The 21,784-nt window shown below is 39.1% G+C and overlaps 3 protein-coding genes across 3 annotated transcripts; 2 read left to right on the forward strand and 1 right to left on the reverse strand.

Annotated features, from left to right (window-relative positions):
* Positions 1-232: 232 nt before the first annotated feature.
* cul4a (cullin 4A) lies at positions 233-7,850 on the forward strand. The gene is made up of 20 exons (XM_077564598.1): positions 233-839; positions 1,311-1,426; positions 1,612-1,715; positions 1,863-1,932; positions 2,023-2,096; positions 2,166-2,328; positions 2,394-2,483; positions 2,588-2,670; positions 2,756-2,823; positions 3,052-3,170; positions 3,252-3,444; positions 4,298-4,402; positions 4,665-4,775; positions 4,967-5,052; positions 5,163-5,270; positions 6,277-6,390; positions 6,459-6,564; positions 6,642-6,814; positions 6,891-7,043; positions 7,130-7,850. Exons 1-20 carry the CDS (start codon positions 704-706, stop codon positions 7,223-7,225), a joined length of 2,268 nt encoding a protein of 755 aa, XP_077420724.1. The 5' UTR covers positions 233-703; the 3' UTR covers positions 7,226-7,850.
* A 713-nt stretch (positions 7,851-8,563) lies between these two features.
* Positions 8,564-16,325, forward strand: lamp1a (lysosomal associated membrane protein 1a). Its single transcript, XM_077564602.1, has 9 exons — positions 8,564-9,051; positions 10,713-10,819; positions 10,904-11,126; positions 12,071-12,232; positions 12,320-12,525; positions 12,615-12,740; positions 12,822-12,888; positions 12,971-13,138; positions 15,483-16,325. Exons 1-9 carry the CDS (start codon positions 8,994-8,996, stop codon positions 15,620-15,622), a joined length of 1,257 nt encoding a protein of 418 aa, XP_077420728.1. The 5' UTR covers positions 8,564-8,993; the 3' UTR covers positions 15,623-16,325.
* A 168-nt stretch (positions 16,326-16,493) lies between these two features.
* Positions 16,494-21,011, reverse strand: grtp1a (growth hormone regulated TBC protein 1a). Its single transcript, XM_077564603.1, has 8 exons — positions 20,444-21,011; positions 19,379-19,530; positions 19,145-19,303; positions 18,905-19,029; positions 17,745-17,841; positions 17,471-17,643; positions 17,147-17,332; positions 16,494-17,062 (listed from the first exon to the last, which is right to left on the reverse strand). Exons 1-8 carry the CDS (start codon positions 20,500-20,502, stop codon positions 16,967-16,969), a joined length of 1,047 nt encoding a protein of 348 aa, XP_077420729.1. The 5' UTR covers positions 20,503-21,011; the 3' UTR covers positions 16,494-16,966.
* Positions 21,012-21,784: the final 773 nt, after the last annotated feature.

The following is a 21,784-nucleotide window of genomic DNA, read 5'->3' on the forward strand; positions in this document are numbered from 1 at the left end:
ATATATTTTAGACCATGTTGTTTACGGTTGCGCTTTCTCGACCCGGTGATTTTTTATGATTACAGACTGTAATTTACAGTATACAAATACACTGTTTGAGGCAAATTTGGATTTAAAATTCAATGTCTGAATGCATGTGTTCTGGACTAGTAACTGCTGCATTTCAAAGCGTACATGAATGCAACTCGTTTATTTTTCACCCAAGATGCACCTGTCCAAATGAACCGAAAAGCCATTTTGTTGTGCAAGCTAGCCGTTTGGGCAAAAACCCTCACTGTCAGCATGAATATCAGGGACCTCTGACACGAACCTTAACTATTCTGCGCCTTCGATTTAGTTTGCTATCTCAAGATGTTAAAATCGAACCAACTCGTCCCAGTAAGTCGTCAAACGTTTAGTGAATTAGCAATGATGCTAATGCGTTGCGGCGACTACCTTAAGTATGCTACAGTTACAGAAGCACACTGTTGGCTAGCTGTCTGCTCCTTATTGTTTTATTTGGTTGAGTAACCCAACATTACTCAGGGCTTTCTCGCACATGTGCTGTAATTAAGACCGTGGCACATTTTCTCCTAACCAAAGATACTTGGCTCAAGGATTAAGATTTATATGGATAACTAGGCGGTTGAGCAATTAAAGAAAAACTTCGCCCAAAAAAAACACTTGGGAGGACCAAGCGTTAAACTGTAGAGCTAATCTGATCATGGCCGAAGACACCAGACAGGACAAGCGGGCCAACTTCTCGGCTTTAACGGACACCAACGGGATGACCAGGACATCTTCCATGTCTTCTGGAAAATCTGGCTCTTCCAAGAAATTAGTAATAAAAAATTTCAAAGGTATTGTTCGCAACATCATATTAGTCACAGTGACCTAATTTTAGATTTAAAGACAGAAACGACGATTTCCTGTCAGTTAAAGCTCAACATATGATTTTATAACAGGTGTAAATTATTTGCAGATGTAAATCGTGGAATTACTCATTTAATACATCAAATGTGTAACTTTCGAGCATGCTAACGTTGACATTATGTAACTGATGTTTCTTACTAGGCACCTCTGACATTATTTGAGTGTGATTTTTATATTATTAGAACTAATTTGTTTATGGTGTAACAGTTGGAGTACTAGTACTGTAAGTAGATTATATGAATTTATATTACAGTCATGCTTGAATTAAGTTGAAACATTTAGCTGAAATGAGCAATGTTTGTAAACTAGTTTATTTTAACGACCAGTCCAAGCTATAATCAATAATGTACTCTAATAATCACTATTACAACATTTTTGCTGTGTTTTTCTGTTTACAGATCGGCCAAAATTAGCTGAGAACTACACTGAGGATACTTGGTTGAAACTGCGAGATGCAGTCAGCGCCATCCAGAACAGCACATCCATCAAGTACAACCTTGAAGAGCTCTATCAGGTTTTGCTGTCATTTTATTGCCAATTAGTCTTTTAGTTTTACAAGTTTGGTAATACAGAGTGAATGTTTTAGTTTTTTTCCTTATTAAAAGTATATTATCAGTATACATTATCTGTCAATTGCCTGACTGATGTTTTTTTTTGTTGTTGCTTTTGTTCTTTATGTCTTGTTCTTTCCTGTTGAAGGCTGTGGAGAACATGTGTTCATATAAAGTCTCCCCCACATTGTACAAGCAGCTACGGCAGGTCTGTGAGGATCACGTGCAGGCCCAGATCTACCAATTTAGAGAATATCCTTTATTTCATCCATTTATTTAAAATGAGACACACTCATCAAATAGTGCAGTTGTACATTATTGTAATTACAACCACAAAAAGTCCAGAAAGACAGTTTTGAAAGATGACTTCAGATCATTTTTCCTTAATATGGAGCTCACAGAATCTTTGGATAACCTTTCTTTCCTGAAGAGGCTGAATCGCTGCTGGCTGGACCATTGCCGGCAAACTGTAATGTTTGATCAGATCTTTGTCTTTTTTTACTTAATGGTAACTTTTGAGATTACTGTAGATACTAATGTTCTTCCTTCTTTTATGTAGATAATGATACGAAGCATCTTTCTCTTCCTGGATCGCACATACGTGCTGCAAAGCTCCTTGCTCCCATCCATTTGGTAAATGTCAGCCATGCACTCACTTTGTTGAGGTGAATGATGAGAACTTAGATTATTTGTGCCTTCCAGGGATACTGGCTTGGAACTGTTCCGTATCCACATTGTAAGTGACATTGTTGTCCAGAAGCGTACAGTCGATGGCATTTTGGAGCAGATCGAACGTGAGCGAAATGGCGAGACAGCTGACCGCAGTTTGTTGAGAAGCCTGCTGGGAATGCTTTCAGACCTCCAGGTAGCCAATTGACTGCCAAGCATACTGAAAGCAGGCCGTTTTATTTTTGTCTGATGTCTTTATAGGTTTATAAAGTGTCCTTTGAAGAGAGATTTTTGTTTGAAACAAATCGCTTGTATGCTGCAGAGGGACAGCATTTGATGCAGGACAGAGATGTGAGTGACACAGAGCATTAATGATTGTGTAATGTTAGCACGTACGAATGCAGTCACATTCATGTTGCATGAATGTGTGTTGTTGTTGTTTTTCATACAACCAGGTGCCCGAGTACCTGCACCATGTGGCTCGTCGGTTAGAGGAGGAGAATGATCGTATCATGAGCTACCTCGACCACAGCTCCCAGTAAACTTATGTTTTTCAACTATGCATGCTTTTGAGTACGTTTTGTTCCATTTCCTTCTCCCATGTTGTCTTTACTCTCTTGTAGGAAACCTCTTATTAGCTGCGTTGAGAAACAACTTTTAGGAGAGCACATGACTGCAATACTGCAAAAAGGTATGTTGGCCCAAAACGTTTCATATATCTGTGTATATTAATTATTTCACCATGTTAATGAGTATACTGTCTCAATCGAGGTCATTAACAAAGTGTGCATTATTCTGATTAGCCTTCACTTTAATAGGCTCTCTTGGAACAATGTTTTTTTTCTCCTAAAGTTGCATCAAACATTATTTTAATATCAAAATGTATATATTAATGACAATTTGTATAACATTTTGACAGGTTTGCGCATTCTGTTGGATGGGAATCGTGTGACCGAGCTGGCCCTCCTTCACCAACTGTTCAGTAAGGTCAAGGGAGGACTGCCCACATTACTGCAGTTTTGGAGGGACTGCATCAAGGTGTGCTCATCTTCACAGACACACACAACCCACACACACACACACACACAGTCCCGTTGACCTTCTAATATATGTCCATAGTCCTTTGGTGGAGAGATTGTTTGTACACCAGAGAAAGACAAGGACATGGTACAAGAGCTGCTGGACTTCAAGGACAAGATGGACAATGTGGCTCATAACTGCTTTGCACGGAATGAGGGATTTATCAATGCCTTAAAGGAGGCTTTTGAGACATTTATCAACAAAAGGCCCAACAAACCTGCAGAACTCATCGGTATGTTGGACTAAGAATCAATTTGATATGGCAGCACTACTGCATTCACGTATACTTCCCACTTTGTCTCTACATGTCGGTTTGATATCAAAAGATGAATATGAGACAAGAGATCAACATTTCAGCTTTTAGATCTCGTTGGTGTTGGGCTGAAACCTCCAATGTCACAATTTGGTAAAAAAAAATTTAAAAAATTCACACGTATATACAATTGGTCAGTCCACAATTTATTTTTATTTTTATTTTTATTTTTTTACAAATTATTGACTAATCTAAAGTGTGGGAAATGTCTTGCGCTCTTCGACAATGCAATATTAATGGTTAAACAAACATGTTGCTATTATTTTTTTGTTTCGGTCTCCTGAAAAGTGATGATTTTAGAGGTCAGCCTGATGCCAGCGAATTCTGAATCGTATACAGTTTTGAAGACAGCATCATTTACTTGTGATGTAACACCCTATTTTTTAGGAAAAAGTACTGGAACAGAATTATGACAGATTAAAGTGGATAAGACATAATTTGCTTTCAATAACTGCATTACGTTTTTAGCATTTATTATGATAAAGAAGAGACTGAAGGGTTCAAGTTCAACCCCCCCCCCCCCCAAAAAAAAAAAAGAACTTCAAGCCTGGAAAAGTTAAAATGCATCGGAATAGGAATACTATACAAAAATTTACAGAAACAATTTTGGTCCAAATGTGTAATTAAAAAAAAAAACCTAAAAGCTAAAATGGAATTGTTCCACTAATTTTGGTGGCAGTTGGAGTTTGCATATTTTCCCACTGTTTTGTTTGTGTTTTTGTTTTGTTTTTACTTCACTTCGACATTTATTAAACCTTTGCATCCATTGCAGCTAAATATGTGGATTCCAAGTTAAGAGCCGGTAACAAAGAGGCTACAGAAGAAGAGCTGGAGCGAATTCTTGACAAGATCATGATAATATTTCGCTTCATTCACGGTGAGTTACACATTTTTAGTGTTTGTTTTTTTACTTTGTGCATCGAAGATTAGAGTTTTGATTACGAGGCTGTGACAAAACAAATCACAACATTCTACAACTTCATTCCTTGGATCAAGTTGTTGCTTACATAAGTTTCTAGTGTGTGAAGCCACCATTACCCATCATGATACTTTGAACACAAATAGAATACTGTTTTCTTAGTGTATAGTCAGTAAATTTAGATGCAATGAACACCATGCTGTGCTTATTTCTTGTCTAGGAAAGGATGTGTTTGAAGCGTTTTATAAGAAAGACTTGGCCAAGCGTCTACTGGTTGGCAAGAGTGCTTCTGTAGATGCAGAAAAGTCCATGCTCTCCAAGCTGAAACACGGTGAGTCTCTACTCCGATATATAATTACCGCTTATATAAATCCAGCAAAGATGTAACTTACCTACCATAGGTCCTGCTTTGCTTTGGATACTTGAACCTAATGGAAATGTTGCATACTGAGCACGTTTCTAGCATAACAAAGCCGAGACATGTTTCGGCTGGTAATTTTTTGTTCTTTTGACTTTGTACAGAATGTGGAGCCGCATTTACCAGTAAGCTTGAAGGGATGTTCAAGGACATGGAACTCTCCAAAGACATTATGATCCAATTCAAACAGGTTACTCACATTCTATTTCCAAATGTCGCCACTTTGAAAATGTAATGTGAAAATGCACAAGGTTGTTTCATGCAAACTCTGTGCATTTAAATGATGTCATTTCCTCTCAGTACATGCAAAACCAGAGTGAGCCAAGCAACATTGAGCTAACAGTCAACATCCTGACCATGGGTTACTGGCCTTCATACTTGCCCATGGAGGTCCACTTGCCCTCGGAAGTAAGTACATTATTAGGGACATATAGAAGTTGTTCTTAATCAGTGAAACCATCACCATAATTCAAACTATATTGCTCACTCTTAAGTACCCACACTTCTTAAAAATGGTCACATACCATAAGGTCACAAACTTACTTGAGCTTAGTTTGTTGACATTTTATGCAATGGACAAACACAAAGTAGCACATAGTTGTGAAATGGAATGAAAATTATATTCGGTTTTGAATTTTTTAGGTGGATATTAATTGAAAAATATTGTGTAATTTAGTATTTTACCCTTTGTATTCCCTAAATGCAATCCAGTGCAATCAATTGCCTTCAGATGTGACATAATTAGTAAATAAATTCTAATTGTGTATAATTTTCTCTCAGTGTAGTTCAAATAATCTGAGTCTCATTGTGGTGTGCAACAAAAAAATATAACAAAGGGTGTAATTTTAATTTCACATTATAGCATCCCATTATCACAAATGAGGGGATTTTTTTTGTATTTTATATCTATCGCTGGGGCAGCCATTTTACTATTTGCTGTTGACTGAAAATATCACTGTGCTTCACGACCAATCACGGTTCACCTGTTTTCTGGGTTTGGTCATGTGATGTTCGCAAACAGAGCTCTTAGGCACTGTGATGTCATTTTCAGTCGACAGCAAATGGCAAAATGGCTGCCCTTTTGAGATGGATAAAAACGGGTACTTCATATTCCACAAATGCAATATTAATTAGAATATTGTGTTTAGACTAGTGGGGTTGCATAGAACATATTGTAAAGATCATTTTTTTACTTGACTCACCCTTTAATGTCTCTCAGATTGACAATATTTCAGCCTTATTTTGTCCGGGCAGAATTACTGAAACACCTCTTAATAGATCAGCAGGAGACTTTTCTGCTAGATTAGATTTTGCAGGTGTAAAATCATGCCTAGTGAGTCAAAAGTGTACCCTGAGTGTTAATCAATTACGTCTGACTTACAATACTGTGTTCTTTTTCTTTTCTTTTTTTGAGATGGTAAAACTCCAGGGAGTGTTTAAACTGTTCTACTTGGGGAAACACAGTGGGAGGAAGCTGCAGTGGCAACCCACACTCGGCCACGCCTTCCTAAAGGCAGAGTTTAAAGAAGTAAGTTCGTACATTAATATAGGTCAGAACTCAGCTTGTCTTGAGAACTTCTATTTATCATCCTGTAGGGAAGGAAGGAGCTACAGGTCTCCTTGTTCCAGACCTTAGTGCTGCTGATGTTCAATGAGGGCGAGGAATTCAGCATGGAAGAGATTGGTACTGCCACGGGTATTGGTTAGTGCTGTTAATTGTCTCAATTATTTAGAAGGCAAGTCAGTAGACAGGCCTGATGTTTTTCTCTTCTCTCACAGAGGAGGGCGAGCTCAGGCGTACGTTGCAGTCTCTGGCCTGTGGGAAAGCCCGCGTCCTCAACAAGATTCCACGGGGAAAAGATGTGGAGAACGGAGACCATTTCACTTTCAATAATGATTTTAAACACAAGCTTTTCCGCATCAAGATCAACCAGATCCAAATGAAAGAAACTGTATGTACACATTTCGTTTAGTGGCCATTTCCCAGAATCAATGCTTGCTTTGATGAAATGACAATTTTCCTTGTAGGTAGAGGAGCAGGTCAGCACCACAGAGCGGGTGTTTCAAGACCGGCAGTATCAGATTGATGCAGCTGTGGTGCGCATCATGAAGATGAGGAAGACCCTCAGTCACAACTTACTTGTGTCAGAGCTCTACAACCAGTTGAAGTTCCCTGTCAAGGTGACTCGTCTAAAAAAAATTTCTCAGTACATGTCAATGCACACTCAAAAAGCTCAATTGCCTCAGATTCACTTTTCTCTCCATAGCCTGGCGACCTGAAAAAGCGTATAGAGTCCCTCATAGACAGAGACTACATGGAGCGTGACAAGGAGACGCCTAACCAGTACCACTATGTTGCCTGAGGGGGGCGCCACTGTTGGAGCCATGTTTCCGGCAAGTGTACGGCTGGCCCCCAAAGCAGCCACCAAGTTTATTCTTGGTGCCACGATACTGGGTGCAGCATCCTGATCAGACATTGATCTCGAGAGTTGAGACTTGGCTGGGTTTTGTCCCACACTCGTCTCTGATGGCTCTTGAGTCTGCCATGGGAGTTAAGTCCAAGAACAGGCTGGAGTGCCCCAGGTTGTTGTTTTTTGGGTAAAAAAAAAAAAAAGACAGCACTTTCCTTTCACTTTACCTTGTTTTACTGCTGTGGGAGGGGATTTTTTTTCCGTTTGTTTGTTTTCCCTCTATTGCTTTGCTCTGAAATCTTTTCAGGGCGAATTTTGTATTGTAGTAGTTCAATGTTTTGTTTCAAGTGTTTAATTTGTTCCCTAAGATGTTCTCTCTTATAAAGTTTGAGTGTTACAGATGTGAAGAGAGAGTTGTGTCTGATGACAATGCAGTTGAACTACTTTGGGCTATTTTTGAAGATGTCTTGTTTAACCAAACTGCTCTAAAGTCGTGTTGTTATTTTTTTCAATTTGAAATCAGATTGTTTTGAATGTAACAATGACAAAAGTAAATAAATGTATATTTAATGAATGATTTTACTTTGGAAAGTGCTGTTATTTTTTGGGGGGAGGATAGTGTGGGCTACATCGTGCAACATAATGAAAACTACAACAGATAGAGCAATGTAAGTTTAATGTTTGAAACGGGGCTTATATGCTGTTCAAAATGTGGTCGAGATGTGTCAGGAGAATGTTGCAGGATTCTGCGAAGTGTTGAAGAGCTGCATTAAAGCAGTCTGCGTTCCTGCTGGGGTTTTACACTCCCTCGTGAATTGATGCGTGTCAGCTGACTAACCACAACACGTGCACTTTGCAGCTTTGTTGATGGAGGCAGAGACAAGAGGACCCACACATGCTATAGTACCGATGAGTGAATACAGAATGACTCGATATTGTAGTACCAACGTTCTTTATTAACTTTCTTTATTCTTATATTTGTTAAGGATTTCTTTTCAGATAACTATGGCAATATTTGTAATGCATTTACCTCAACCCAATGGCGTTATGCTTTTAGGGTGTTGTAAAAGGAAAAAGTACTGTATTTACTATTCAAGAACTTCATGCATCGTTTTGTGTAAATTGTTAAAATAAGCATGCCAAGAAATTGCAAACAAAGATCCCTGTGTTAAAAGCGTGCTTTCATATGAAGTTCTTATAGGAATGGAACGGAAACAAAATCGTAATAACAAAGATAAACAATCTGGGTCAATATTTTTATTGTATGTGTTTCTCTCATGTTACGCCATTTTTGTTGGGAGTGTAGCTGTCAAGTGTCGCGTGGACGGCTCTCGGGCGCGCGCTCACGTGACACGCTCGCTGCAGAGTCTGTGCGGACGCGACCAGTTCACGTGACGTTTCATAGCTTTTGGTTCCAGTCAGCAGAGCAGTCGCCGACCTACGTACAGAGGGTGCGCCGTTATAACCGGCACGGTTAAATAATTCTCACCTGTATCTCCTGAAAAAAATCCGTCCGATACAGCGTCGCTTATTTGACAATCCGTCTACCCAGGAGCACTTTGCTGTGCGGAAGTCCCACCTGCGACTGAGCAGCGGCGACGGCCGAGCTTGCTTCATCCCGTGCTGCATCTCTTCAGACTTTCTGCGTCTCCTTGACACAAACGCTGAAGCTTGTACTCTGCATTCGTAGCCTCTGCGGTGGCACGACGGAAAAGAAAGGATGAAACCATCCATGGCTTGCGGCTCGCTGTTGCTCCTCACGTGGTTTGCCGTGTTGGGTGAGTATTTTGCAGTCTACGTGAGCAACGGGGCGACTGCTGAGATGACAATTGATCTTATCAGCTAGCTTAGAATGCTACATGCAGCCTGTCAACTTGTACGTTTTATACGTATTTTATACGTTTTTTTACCATTTCAAATCATGTACGCTAGCATGATGCTGATGTTCACTTCTAGTTTATGTTATCAAACCTAATTGGTACCATAATATGTCAAATCATGTCTATTTGTTAGCATAAGTTGGTTGTCTTCATCTACATTCTATTATTTATCATAAAAATGATTTCACATCTGAAGAGCATGATGAGTTAATGTTTGGTTTTAACCACTGTCAGTTTTGAAACAAAATGAGGTCAAAGTGGATCACAATACTTTAGAAGTCTCTGGACTAATTGTATTGTGTTGTTTTTATTATTCATGTTTTGTTGATTTTTGTGCAGCAGCTGCAGTTCATTGTCATCTGAGAGCTCCATGTGACTTCAGCGTGCTACTTTGTGTTTCACATAAAACTATGAAGTGCTTCTTCTACTGAGTTTAAAATCTGAGGAAAACACTCCCATTTGCTGCCCGGGGCAGAACGATTATGTAAAATAAATAATCTTAATCAACATTTTTCAGTCACGTCGCCCAGGACATTGTTAAAAAGTTATTCTGACCAACAGCATGAATACAAGTCAATCTGTCTTTCTTGTTAATACATATAATGTCATTGTTAATTATGGTGGCATTTAGATACAATGCACATCTCAAAGCTAAAAAAAAAAGAATAGGACTGCGTAATTTTTATTTTGTCATTGCCTCCGTGCAGTCATCTGATTGCAGGGTTGTGTAAACTGTGCGCGGTGTTTTTACAGGGTGACTAGATGTAACAACAGGTTCATGTTTCAGCAGGCAGTACTGAAATGAAGGGGGTTGGGGAGAATTTAAAAATTTAATAACGAGTGTATGCAACCCCTGGCAGAAATTATGGACTCATCCGTCTCAAGGATTGTTCTTTCCATTCTTTATAATTTGTAGGAAGAAAGCAGATCACAAACTTTCTGCCTTTAAGAAACACTAAAAGAAATCAAGAAAAAAAAATGTGATAGTCAGTAACAGTTATTTGTTTAGACCAAGCAGAGTTAACGATTTTTCGAATCAATAAATTCTGTTTTGGGGGCTTAAACACACCACTAGTTCTTTGTTGCACCACCTCTGGCTTTTTATAACAACAGGTGGCAGTCTCAGAGGCCTGGACTTAAATGAGTGATATCTAGTTCAGTACTCTTCATCAATCTGGCTCCAACTTTCTCTGATTGCTTTTGCCAGATCAGCTTTGCAGGCCGCAGCTTCAACTTCCACCAAAGATTTTCAATTGGATTGAGATCTGGACTTTGTACAGGCCATGACATGGCCACTGTACCCCATTAATGACACCTTGACTTGATCACAAATCTGTCTCGATTTGCCCCAAACGACACAATTGCATTAAAAACACTCGCTGTAGATCTACTGCAAAAGCGTAGACCAGAAGTACTCAATAGTTGGACTCTGTTCCTAACCAAGACTCAAATGCCATTTGTATATGAAGTTATGAACCCAAAGCTATTATTACTGTAGATCATTTGACCCTTTTAAAGCCCCAAATCCTACATTTGGAAAAAACAATTGTATTTTTCAGGCTTCCTTCAAGCTGTGACTCTCGAAGTGAGGGAGAGGAACTCCACGTGCATCAAAGCTGAGCTCTCGGCGTTGTTCTCCATCACGTACAACACTTCGAGCAACTCGGTACATACAGCGGAGGATACTCTTATTTGAACGACCACCTAACGTCCGATTAGGATCCTGAATCAACCACTTGTCTTTCCTCAGAGAACTGTGCAGGTGCCGCTGCCTAACACGACCACAGTCGACGGAGCAGGTAGCTCGTGTGGCTCGGTTACCACCGGCATACCATGGCTGGTGGCAACATTTGGACCCGGACACACACTGGGGCTGAGCTTCTCAGCCAACGGAAGTTTTTACAGCGTGGCTGCCCTGATGCTGCAGTACAACCTGAGCGACTCGTCCGTATTCCCTGATGCCAACAGCTCTGGTGAGATCAAGTCTTCGCAAGTGCACAGAGCTCGTTGACCTCCGCCAGGGAGGTTATTTGACATCTGTTTGTGTGCAAACTCCCAGTTATGCTTTATTTTGCATACAACGTTGTGAAAAGAAGTCTATTTAGTGATAAATAATGTGATCGAAATATAGGGGACTGGTTGTAATTTACGATGAACAAAATGGCCAGGAGCCCACGATACCCATTGATCTGAATTTGAAAAGACAATTGTCCTGTTCCTGTTACGTGTCCAACATGAAACACTAATGCCACATAGTGGCAGAAAAATTACCTCAACACAAATATGACTCAATTTTCACACTCCTTTTAACCATAACTGTAATTGTAATATTTACTTACAATAGAATTACGTGTTTAAAAAATCGATTTGGCAATATATCGCGATCTTACAGTGCACAAATCTCGAATCGATTCTATATGCAGCCGAATCGATTTTCAAACATCAATTTTTGATGGAAATATTCAACAAAACGTCTTACTTAGGCTTAGGGTTCACACTTTAAGCATGGAAGAATGTTCTATTAATGGAACATTAAGCCTTAATATTTTATTTCAGGGTTGTTCAAACATAAAACTGTTAAATACAGTAGCTCAGTTATAAGCCTGAAGTTTCAGATAAATACATACATTTTCATACAAATCTTACAGTGTACATGTACAAGTTTCCTAATAAGTATTTTCTAAATTTGAGTAAAAAAAGAAAAAAATCGCAATAATCAATGTATAGATTTGTATCGGGATTAATCGGCATCGAATCGGGATTTATAAATCGTGATACGGATCGAATCGCCAGGTACTACGCAATTCACACCCCTAGTATCACTTAACTAAATGATACAACCGCATTTGGATTCGGTATCCGGTTGTTTGGAAACAAAGTTAGATTTACTGTGTCTTTGGTTTTTATTGTCCTCTAGCTGTGGTAACTGTTGAGTCGGCTTCAGTTGGCATCTGGGCAGCAATGAACAGCACCTACCATTGTGTGAGCGCCACCACTGTTGTAGCTGGGGGACAAACGGTCACCTTCTCTGATATGAGACTTGAAGCGTACATGCCCGGAAATGATCTCAGTTCAGCTGGTATGACATTTCTTCTTTCCATACTTTGGTCAAAGTGTGCAGCTGTGCCTTCCTTGTCACTAAATGATCCTCGCTTTGTTGCTACAGAAACAATTTGCGCAGCAGATCAAGCTCCTACTACCACCCCCACCACCACTGCCCGTACGCCAATAACGACGACTCCAGCACCAACACCACCCGGAACTCCCGAACGGGGCACTTACTCAATTAGTGACAGCAACGGCACAGTTTGTCTCTTGGCCCAAATGGGATTGCAGCTCAATTTCTCCTATGTCTCTCAATCTCAGAATAAGGTAGCGGAAGGGCCTTTCTGTCTGTAATGTTCAATCGTTCTCCATTAATACATCAGTTTTTTTTTTTTCCCCTACTGTTTTCTTCTCAGACTGTCCAAGAAATTTTTAATCTGACGCCTAATATGACAAATTATTCCGGATCATGTGAAGCTAGCAAGGCTGCCTTAGTTGTGACTCAGGGCACAACCACCACACTCGACCTCATCTTTACCCTGGTAATCGTGTTCTCAACGCTGCTGTTTAGCTACTCGCGCTTTGTGTGTGGGCACAGTTGGTAATCCAGACTCTCTCCGCAGAATTCCACGGCCAATAAATACCACCTTAGCGGGATAAGTGTGCTCGCCAATTGGTCTGATATGACAGGTAATAAAGAAATGTATCGCACATCATTTTTTTTACTGTTTTACACAATTCGATTTCAAGAGACTCAAATTTGTCTGTCCAGCTCCCTTTTCTGCCGGTAACACCAGCCTCGACTACCTGCGGACTACACTGGGACGTTCCTACATGTGCAATGCAGAGCAAACTCTGGCTGTGGCGCCAAGCTTCTCTCTCAACACATTCAGGCTGCAGGTTCAACCCTTTGGAGTCACCACCAACCAGTTTGCCGCAGGTACAAATGGCCATTCGGTTTCACGTGTGCTCTTTGTGTGTCTTCTCTTTGGACCTCGTCATTTTTTTATTTGAGTGTTGATGATCTTGCATGGATGAATGAAAGTGGACAACCACATTTATACATGAAGTCAAAATTCATTTGCGACCAAAATGGTAAGGTTTTTGGGATATGTAGGAATTTTCTTCATATAGAACAAAGAACGCGAGGTCAAGGGTCACTGGATTATGGGGCCTGGCTCACAGTCACAGACATTTGCTGTAGTTTTGGATGGGGTTGATGAGAAAGCTCTCAAGTTCTTCCACACATGGATCCAAGCATGCCTGCGTGGACCTTGCAGTTACATCACAAAGTTGGAAGCATAAAATGATCAAAATGTGAAATTAGGATGAAGGGAAAATCATGGACAATGACTTTAAAGCAACACTAAGGAACTTTCAGTTTACGTTGATTATGGCGCCGCCATATGGACAAAGTGGGTAACGTTATGCCTGAAGGAAGACCACATTTCTCATGAGGACAAGCGCATCATTTTTGAGCTCACGACATTCAAATTGACTTCCGTCTTTGTAACGAATGGGTAAAAGTGACGTATGCATAAAGCAGTCAGCACATTTGTAGTTTTTTGTGTGACAATGTTCCTACCATTCTCCTTAACTCTTTGACTGCCAGACGTTTTCAGAAAAGGGATGCCGTGGGTGCCAGCCGATTTTAAGCATTTTGACTGATCTTTCAAGGTCCACAGAAAATTATGTGTTTGGACTATGGAAACACACATACTACCAAATGAAAGCTTGGACTGTCATCTTTCATCAGAAAAAAAAGTTTGTTTCTACCTTATTCTGTTTTTGAGTAATCAACAATAGAAAATGGTTAGTTTCACCTCTGTTTTAAAAAAAACGTATTTTAACGTCTTTGGCACTCCTCCATAGGATTTTACTAAACGTTATTTAACGTTTTTGGCAGTCAAAGAGTTAAAAGTTGTTTAGTGCCCGTGAAAATGATACAGACCCCCTCAGGCCATGACAAAGGTACCATTCAACTAGTTTAAAGTCAATGTTCCATCAGAAGAGTTATGAAAATATTTTATTATGGTTGAAAAGTTCCTTAGTGTTTTAAAATGTGCACATTTTTAAGCAATGTTACTATTTCTACTGAGTTCATTGTTCTAATATCATTGCAAGTTACTTGCTTATGCATGCAAGAAACATCAACATGTGAGAGAGTGGCACCTTGTCATACCACATGTAGTAGCACTTAGCCACCTGGAGGAGGCACAAGTGAGAAAGAATTGAGGCTAAAACGTATTGCAGGGCATGTGGTGTGTATTCAGTCACACCACATTGTGTGATTGCAGAAAGTCCTCAAATTTAATCATATTCATAAACAATAAATTATAAATGCTGGGTTTTGCCATTACAACATTAACTCGCTCACTGCCATTGACGGCTATAGCCGTCAAAAATTAATTCGAACTATTGCTAGTAGTTGAACATTTTTCCCACTTTTGTTAACAAGAGTATGAATACCTAGAATTGTTTTATTGTATTAGAACAGATATAAAATTTGTGCTAAATTGTCGGTTAACTAGTGCAGTCATGCGATTAATTCCGATTTAAAAAAAATTATCGCCTGACATCCCTAATTTGTAACCTTTCTTTAAAAAAAAAAAAAAAAAGGTTATTAAAAAGTAGGGGCATCAGGCGATTTCAATTTGTAATCGTAATTAATCGCATGACTTTACTAGTTAACTCACAATTAATCACAAATTGTATATCTGTTCTAAATGTACAAAAACAATTCTAGGCTTTCATGCTCTTAACAAAAATGGAGAAAAAAAATTTAACTAATAGAAATAGTTCAAATTAATTTTTGACGTTTATTGCTGTCAATGGCAGTGAATGAGTTAATAATTATAAATAAAATATTCTTTTAAAATGTTTAAGTATTTTTGTTTTATTTTTATTTTAAATATATATATAATATATTTTATTTTTATTTTTCTGTATTAAAAATGAGTAGAAAATGTGTTGAGCAAAATCCTGAAGACTATTAAAAAAAAAAAAATATATATATATATATATATATATATATATATATATATATATATATATTATAATGTATGTCAAAAAGGTGTCTTATTTTTAATAAGAACAAACGTTCTTACGTTTACTTTTTAAAGCATGTGATTAGTAAATGAAGTTTGCTGGGGTACTGTTTGCAGTGTATCACAAAAGTCATGGGAAGAAAATAAAATTCCGATTGATTACGAAGCGGTGCCAAATGCTGTTGTGCAAGTCTCGTTGAAGCTACTTTTAAACAAATTGCCGCTCCATCTTTCCAGCGGAGGAGTGTCAGATGGATCAAGACGAGATGCTCATCCCCATCATCGTTGGAGCGGCCCTCGCTGGACTCGTGCTGATTGTCCTCATCGCTTACCTAATAGGCCGCAAGAGGAGCCATGCTGGTTACCAGACCATCTGAACAGAACCCTCGTCGCAGGGGAACATGACTGACCGGAATGTGTGGTGTGAAACGGTAAAACTGCAGGCACAAGCATTAAGTCAATGGAAACAAGTGTTGCTATGTCTGCATGTTGTTTCATAATATGCTTTTTTTTTTTTTTTTCTGGAATAATGAAGAAAAGCCAAATGCAACTTGCGTGTCCAATATCCATCAAAATTGAGCCTAGCATGTTGACCATGACATTTTTTGGATGTTTTTATCTTTTTGGAAGTAAGTCTACTGTATTTATATAAAGGGTGTCGGTTATTCATAAATCATTTCTTCTCCCGCTACTTAAGAAACAGAGAGGAATATAATAACACAAGGTTAAAAATGTATTTTTAACCAACCTTATTGTAAGAAAATTGGACAGCTAAGAATGTATATTCAAATGTTATCACTGAGTTGACTGGCTGTTAGCGAACGCTAAGATGTTTAGCCTCCCACAATACTGACATCCTACACTGCCCTTTTAATTTATTTTCTTAAATCTCCATGTGGTGTTCCAACAATCCAAGTCTGCCTTGTGGATTAGTTTTGTATTGCCGATATCCTCAATATCTACAAAAAAAAAAGTGTTCATAGAAACTAGTGATTTGATCTTTATTTTTATAGAAAGTGCTTTCCAAGTCATTTTTGCATTGTGCATCCTACTGAAAGATAATAAACATTTGGGTGATGATTCCTTTTGAGTAAATTGTGCATTTAGGATTTCTTCTATCCTCTATCATTTATGTTAAACAAATTAATTAAACAATTTAAGATCAATATCAAGGTTATTTTTGAGTACCGAAACAATATCTGGCTTGAGAACCCCACACAGAACAAATTGGACACAGTATTCCTGGAATCAAATCAGCGGGAGTGTTATATTTTGGTCAAGTAGCGTGAGGTGAATGAGACAAAGATCACATGAAATGTAAAATCTTGAAACTTAAGACATACAATTCATATCCATGTTGCACACACACAGTGACAGTTAACATTTCATCAATGTAAAAGAATAATTTGTTAGTGTAACCAAAAATATATTGGGCATGTCTCTTGGCTGTGCTCAAAGTATACAAAAACAAAAATACATTCATTTTGACATGACTTCTTGGATCCGGAATAAAACGCCTGATCCGACATAAGGAAGAAAATCAAAACTTTAAACAAATGACATTAACATGTAAACTAAATGGTGTTACTTTCACATAGCTATAAATATCACATTCTTCCATTTATGTTAAAACTGAAATGATTAAGATGAGATCAATAACATGGAGGTCAAGGTGAGACGAGTTGTTTGGTCCTTTTTCCAGTGGAATGCGCAAACAAAATTCAATTTGCCTCCTCAGAAATGATACGTGCTCGACACGCTGCTCTGAGCTTCGTCAACGTTGCGATGGATAGACTTCCGGGTTCCGTAAAGATTTTCTAGGGTTGAAAAAAAAAAAAAAAAAACGGGTTGAAGGAGGAGATAACTTTGGCACTGTTGCCTTTTGCTTCAACTTGTCTCACCTGCATGAAAGGGTGGCATTCCTCCACAAACGATCCACGCGTGATCCGTTTGAAGATTTGGCATATGTCTGGCAGGGACTCGGCTTGTTCAATTAGAAGTCTGTGGTGATGAATCAGCGTCAGCGCAACACGGAACAGGATTTTCGAGCCCTCGTAGAACAGGCAATCCCAAATTCGTAGAACTGTCTGCAACAGAAAGTTATTGAATTATTATTAATAATATAAATCTAAAACTGCAATTTTAAGTACGTCACCCTTTATACGCATCTGCTGTGCAAGTGACTAAACTAGCATGTCCTCCATAAAAGTCTCCGGAGCGCTCACCTCCACAGGCAGAATGTCTATGAAGAGACAAATGAACCATCGAGACACCACGAGAGTCCACATGACGTTGTGGTCCATCATGGCCTTCCACACTCTGGGGAACTTGACTCTGACCAACTCCCCCAACACTTCCTGGTCTATCTTCAAGCCAAGCATGGCCGGACTGTAGTAGTCTGCCATCGAACATGTACGTCAGCCAGTAGGTCATGTAACCAAAGCCATTCTTAATGAAGCAATAGTAACACACACATTAGGTAATGATGGCCACACACACCTGGTAAGATCCTGCCAAGGAGTGCATCCATCAGCCAGAAGGACTTCTCTTCATCTTTTGTGATGATAAGCAGATAGCCAGCTATAAAATTCATGCCCTGAGGTCAAATCAAAGACACGTATGACAAAGTACTCTTTTCAATCTGTGAGTGAATGAGAGAGTCGTGAACATGATGTTATTGCAGATGAATGAAAGGACATATTTACAATGCAAAAAAGGCTACTATGCTGTGCTGGAAGACATTTCCATTGCGAATGCAAAACAATGGCAATGGACGTGTTAATGATGCAGACAGATCCGGTGCGATGATAATCAGGGTATCATCAAACCTCATGTAATGTTTTCTAAATGAAAATACTGTATTTTTTTATTATTCACATTTATTATTACTAAATTGTGTTATAGTGACTAATTTATAGGGGTGTGCCCAAAAATCGTTTCTCATAACAATCGCGATTCTCATTTAGCACAATTTAGAATCGATTTTAAATGTCCCAAAATCGATTTTATTTAAATTATTTTATACTGTCTTGCCTTTGTCTGTGTGTGCCTTTATTTGGAGCGCTGTTTATATTGTACCCGATTTGGCCACTTGGGGGCAGTGAGGTTCCACGCGGTCTGATACACTGTTAAGTTGTAGCCACATTAGAGAGTTAGAAGGAAAAAGTCATGATCAAGTTATTCCAATAAAAGTAGTTTTTTGCAGTGTGGTGCTGTTCTTTTGAGTGATAAAAATGCCATGAGTAGTACGCTAATTAGCGTTAGCAAGTCCGACTGGAGTAGATCATTACGATTCCTTGCACATCTATAGATTGAAGCAAAAATCATTGTCAATCAAATCATTTTGGTTCAAAAATCGTTCTTAATCGAAAATCGATTCTGAATCAAATCGCAGACCCAAAAATCGGAATTGAATCGTGAAACATTCAAAGATTCCCACCCCTACTAATTTACACTACGTTGTATTTAAAATAAAGTATGAACAACAATTATATTTAAATGTTTAATCCCTCTAAACATCACATTTAATGCTTCTTAATGGCATTTAAGGCCTTAGTTTTAGCAAAATCCATTTAATGACTTTTAATGTTTTTGCAAACATGTAAAAAAAAAAAAACAAGTGTGACAATGTAATTATTCTAATGCAATTTGTGTATTACCTGACAATAACCGACAGCAGGATTGTGGTGACCGTAAGCCCGCAGCACATTGTACAACGTTTTCTGCAGACATGGGTCAGATGTCTTTCGAAACTGCACGTTGTCAGGAAAGGTTCTGTTCAAGTCTTAAAAAAAAGAAGAAGACAATTTTCAGTTACTAGGGGGAGGAACTCCAAGACAGAGAATGAATCTGACCTTTACCATGATGTTTAAAGTGAATAAAAACCACCACCGACTAACCTGTGCAAATGGTCTCCACCAGTTTGGTGTCATGCTGAGCGCCAAGCAGGGCCTGGTAGTAGCCTGGGTTTTTCTCCAACTGCTCTTGAGCTCCACTAGCCGCCATCCAAATCAGACCCCGGTGTTCATTGGGTATCCCCTTACGTATGTAACGCTTTACTAAAGTGGAAGGAAAGCGGAAGTTTACGGTGTGCAAGACGAGCTTGTTGCGACACTTGCACGTTTGACACTCACATTTCACATTCCTCTGTATCTTGCGTTTGCTCTGCAGTAGTTTGGACCACTTGATGGACCTCTGAGTGAGCACAACGAGATACTCAGACATCAGCTCTTCATATGACTCATAGTCAAAGTCTTCTGGACGCTCAAAGCCATAAGGATCCACCCTGGGGAAAAACAGCAAAATGAGGATTATTTGTTCGTGCGGCACTCTAGGGATGGGCCGACAGTTGTTTACATTTGTTCTTAAACTTGTGTGCTTTGCAAATGTCAAATATGGAAAAAACACAAAATATTCGGTTTAAGTGCATTATGACGTCTAACTACTTAATCAGACTAGATTTGAATGGTATATTGTACTTTGTCTGTCCCCTTACCTAATTACACTGTGCTATAGTAAGAGTGGATGGCTTGAAGCAGTGCCTTTAAGATGATTACCCAACATGATAAGCTTTCTTAGCTTAACCCTTTTACAAGAGTGGGTACTACTCCATTGGAAAGAAGCATTTTGTTTACACACGTATGTATTTTGAACAGGTTCAGGCACGGTAAAACTTTGATAGAAATCACCTGACAAAATGATAAGGACAAAACGGTATTTAAAATGTCATGAGTGTGTAAATAAGGCCGTAACAAAGTCGACTTATGGATTGTTATGGATAAGGATATCCTTATTGCCAAGACAAAGGCAGGGCTTTGGTGATGCAGGTAAAAGTAAAGACGGTTAAAGATGTTGCGGTGGGAAGTTAATTCTACATCACTGCCAAACTTAATTCAAAACACACACAAAAAGATCAATGCTTCTCTGATAGGGTCAACATATTCACATATGGCAACTATTTTTTGCTAAAGATTGTCTCGCAAAATAACCCAAACAAGTTCTCGCGATCTTTCCGTCATGTCCCACCGCGAGTTTTCGACAGGTGCAACTCATAGCTGGTTTGCCAACTGCAAATAAACACTAAAGAAGAATTTGAGGTAGCCATTACGGCAGGTAACAGCTTGTACAACATGACATCCAACGTGTGTTAGTGAAACTAGTGAAATGAGATGCTTGTAAGTTGTTTTAGAGCAGGTTACCTTTCCACTCTGTCTTTGGCTGTGCTGCCGGAGGAGCTCGTCGTCTTTTTCTTCTCCATGCTCGAAATCTTTCCTCGCTTTACGTCCGCTTTCTTCGTCCCCCGAGATATTTTCAGGCTGCGACGTTTCAGGTGGTAGTTTTTTTTTTGTTAGTTTTTTTTTTTTGTGGGAGGTCCCTACACGTTATTTTTTTGACAACAGGACACGTTGTAAAACACGGTTTCGTTCATTCATCGTTTTCTTTCTTCACCCCTCGTAAGTAAATCGCTTAATATCTGTTGGACAGATTCCCAGTCCGCCATTGTGCCTGCCATATAGAGAGAACTTTAAGTTTGACTTTTACCGCCATTCACATGCACCTGCTGCTTGCTTCTTCGCAGTATCCTGCTAAAGAGCTCGCGTAACGAATGCAATCCGGACATAAAGAGTGGAGCTTCTCAGGTTTGCTTGCTGCCTCGGCGATGCCAGCTGAAGATCCGCTTTGAGCTTCTGGAGAAGTCAGTGGGAGGTGGAAGGAAGGTTTCAGTCAGAGTCAAACGCGTGACGCTTGCCCCGGGACTCTCACGTAAAGCAGATCTCATGGTGCTTTCAAGGGAATCAGGTAATATCCTGTTATTTTTCCCCAGTGCTCACCTACCAAATCAATGAAAGGAAATTAGTTAATTATTTTCTATTTGACTAATAAATGCTTTATTTCGTAAAATAGTACCCTATGAATTGCCCGTTATAACCCGATACCTTATGCACTCCATAACAACAACATTTTATACAATACATCATATTAATGGATGGAATTTAAGGAATATCATATCAGTCGGTGCCATCTACAATATAATTCACACATTCTGAACTCATATAATCTCTCTAGTAGAATCCTCATAATAGTTGTTTAATTAATAGTATGCTCTCCAAATGAACACTCTATAGTTGAGTAACCACACCCTTTTCAGTGCCTGGAGCTCAGGTGGAGTACAGGTGAATACTGTAGAGTAGTATTAGTAGTAGAGTAGAAACATGCCTTTTGTGGACATAGAAAAAGTCCTTGAGTCTATAAATGAATGCAATGACGGTGATAAGGAGGATTATTTTCGCTACAGTATGATACAGTACTGTACACAATATTTTAAAATTAAATTTTGCACCGGTTGGGCTCAACCACTTGAGGGCGACACTAACAAAAATAATGAAGTATTTCACGCGAATTGGGGAATGCACACATTTTATGATCACGTAGTTATACTAGTATTCTCATTACTTCCCACCATATTTTGCAGCACTGAAAGTCGTATGTACAGTAGCTGTCTTTTGGCTTCTCCTATCTGGTGCACTGCACCAGAAAAC

The sequence above is a fragment of the Vanacampus margaritifer genome, chromosome 4 (assembly GCF_051991255.1).
Source record: "Vanacampus margaritifer isolate UIUO_Vmar chromosome 4, RoL_Vmar_1.0, whole genome shotgun sequence".
Lineage (NCBI taxonomy): Eukaryota > Metazoa > Chordata > Actinopteri > Syngnathiformes > Syngnathidae > Vanacampus > Vanacampus margaritifer.

Coding starts and splice junctions, on each gene's coding strand:
- grtp1a (XM_077564603.1), bottom strand. CDS start 20,502: ATGGAGAAGAAAAAGACGACGAGCTCCTCCGGCAGCACAGCCAAAGAC. Junction 19,030..19,144: donor GGTGGAGACCATTTGCACAG/GTTAGTCGGTGG, acceptor CTTTTTTTTAAG/ACTTGAACAGAACCTTTCCT. Junction 17,842..18,904: donor CTGCTGTCGGTTATTGTCAG/GTAATACACAAA, acceptor ATTTGACCTCAG/GGCATGAATTTTATAGCTGG.
- cul4a (XM_077564598.1), top strand. CDS start 704: ATGGCCGAAGACACCAGACAGGACAAGCGGGCCAACTTCTCGGCTTTA. Junction 2,097..2,165: donor TCCTTGCTCCCATCCATTTG/GTAAATGTCAGC, acceptor TGTGCCTTCCAG/GGATACTGGCTTGGAACTGT. Junction 4,403..4,664: donor AATATTTCGCTTCATTCACG/GTGAGTTACACA, acceptor TTTCTTGTCTAG/GAAAGGATGTGTTTGAAGCG.
- lamp1a (XM_077564602.1), top strand. CDS start 8,994: ATGAAACCATCCATGGCTTGCGGCTCGCTGTTGCTCCTCACGTGGTTT. Junction 12,233..12,319: donor AAATGATCTCAGTTCAGCTG/GTATGACATTTC, acceptor TTGTTGCTACAG/AAACAATTTGCGCAGCAGAT. Junction 12,741..12,821: donor TCGACCTCATCTTTACCCTG/GTAATCGTGTTC, acceptor CTCTCTCCGCAG/AATTCCACGGCCAATAAATA.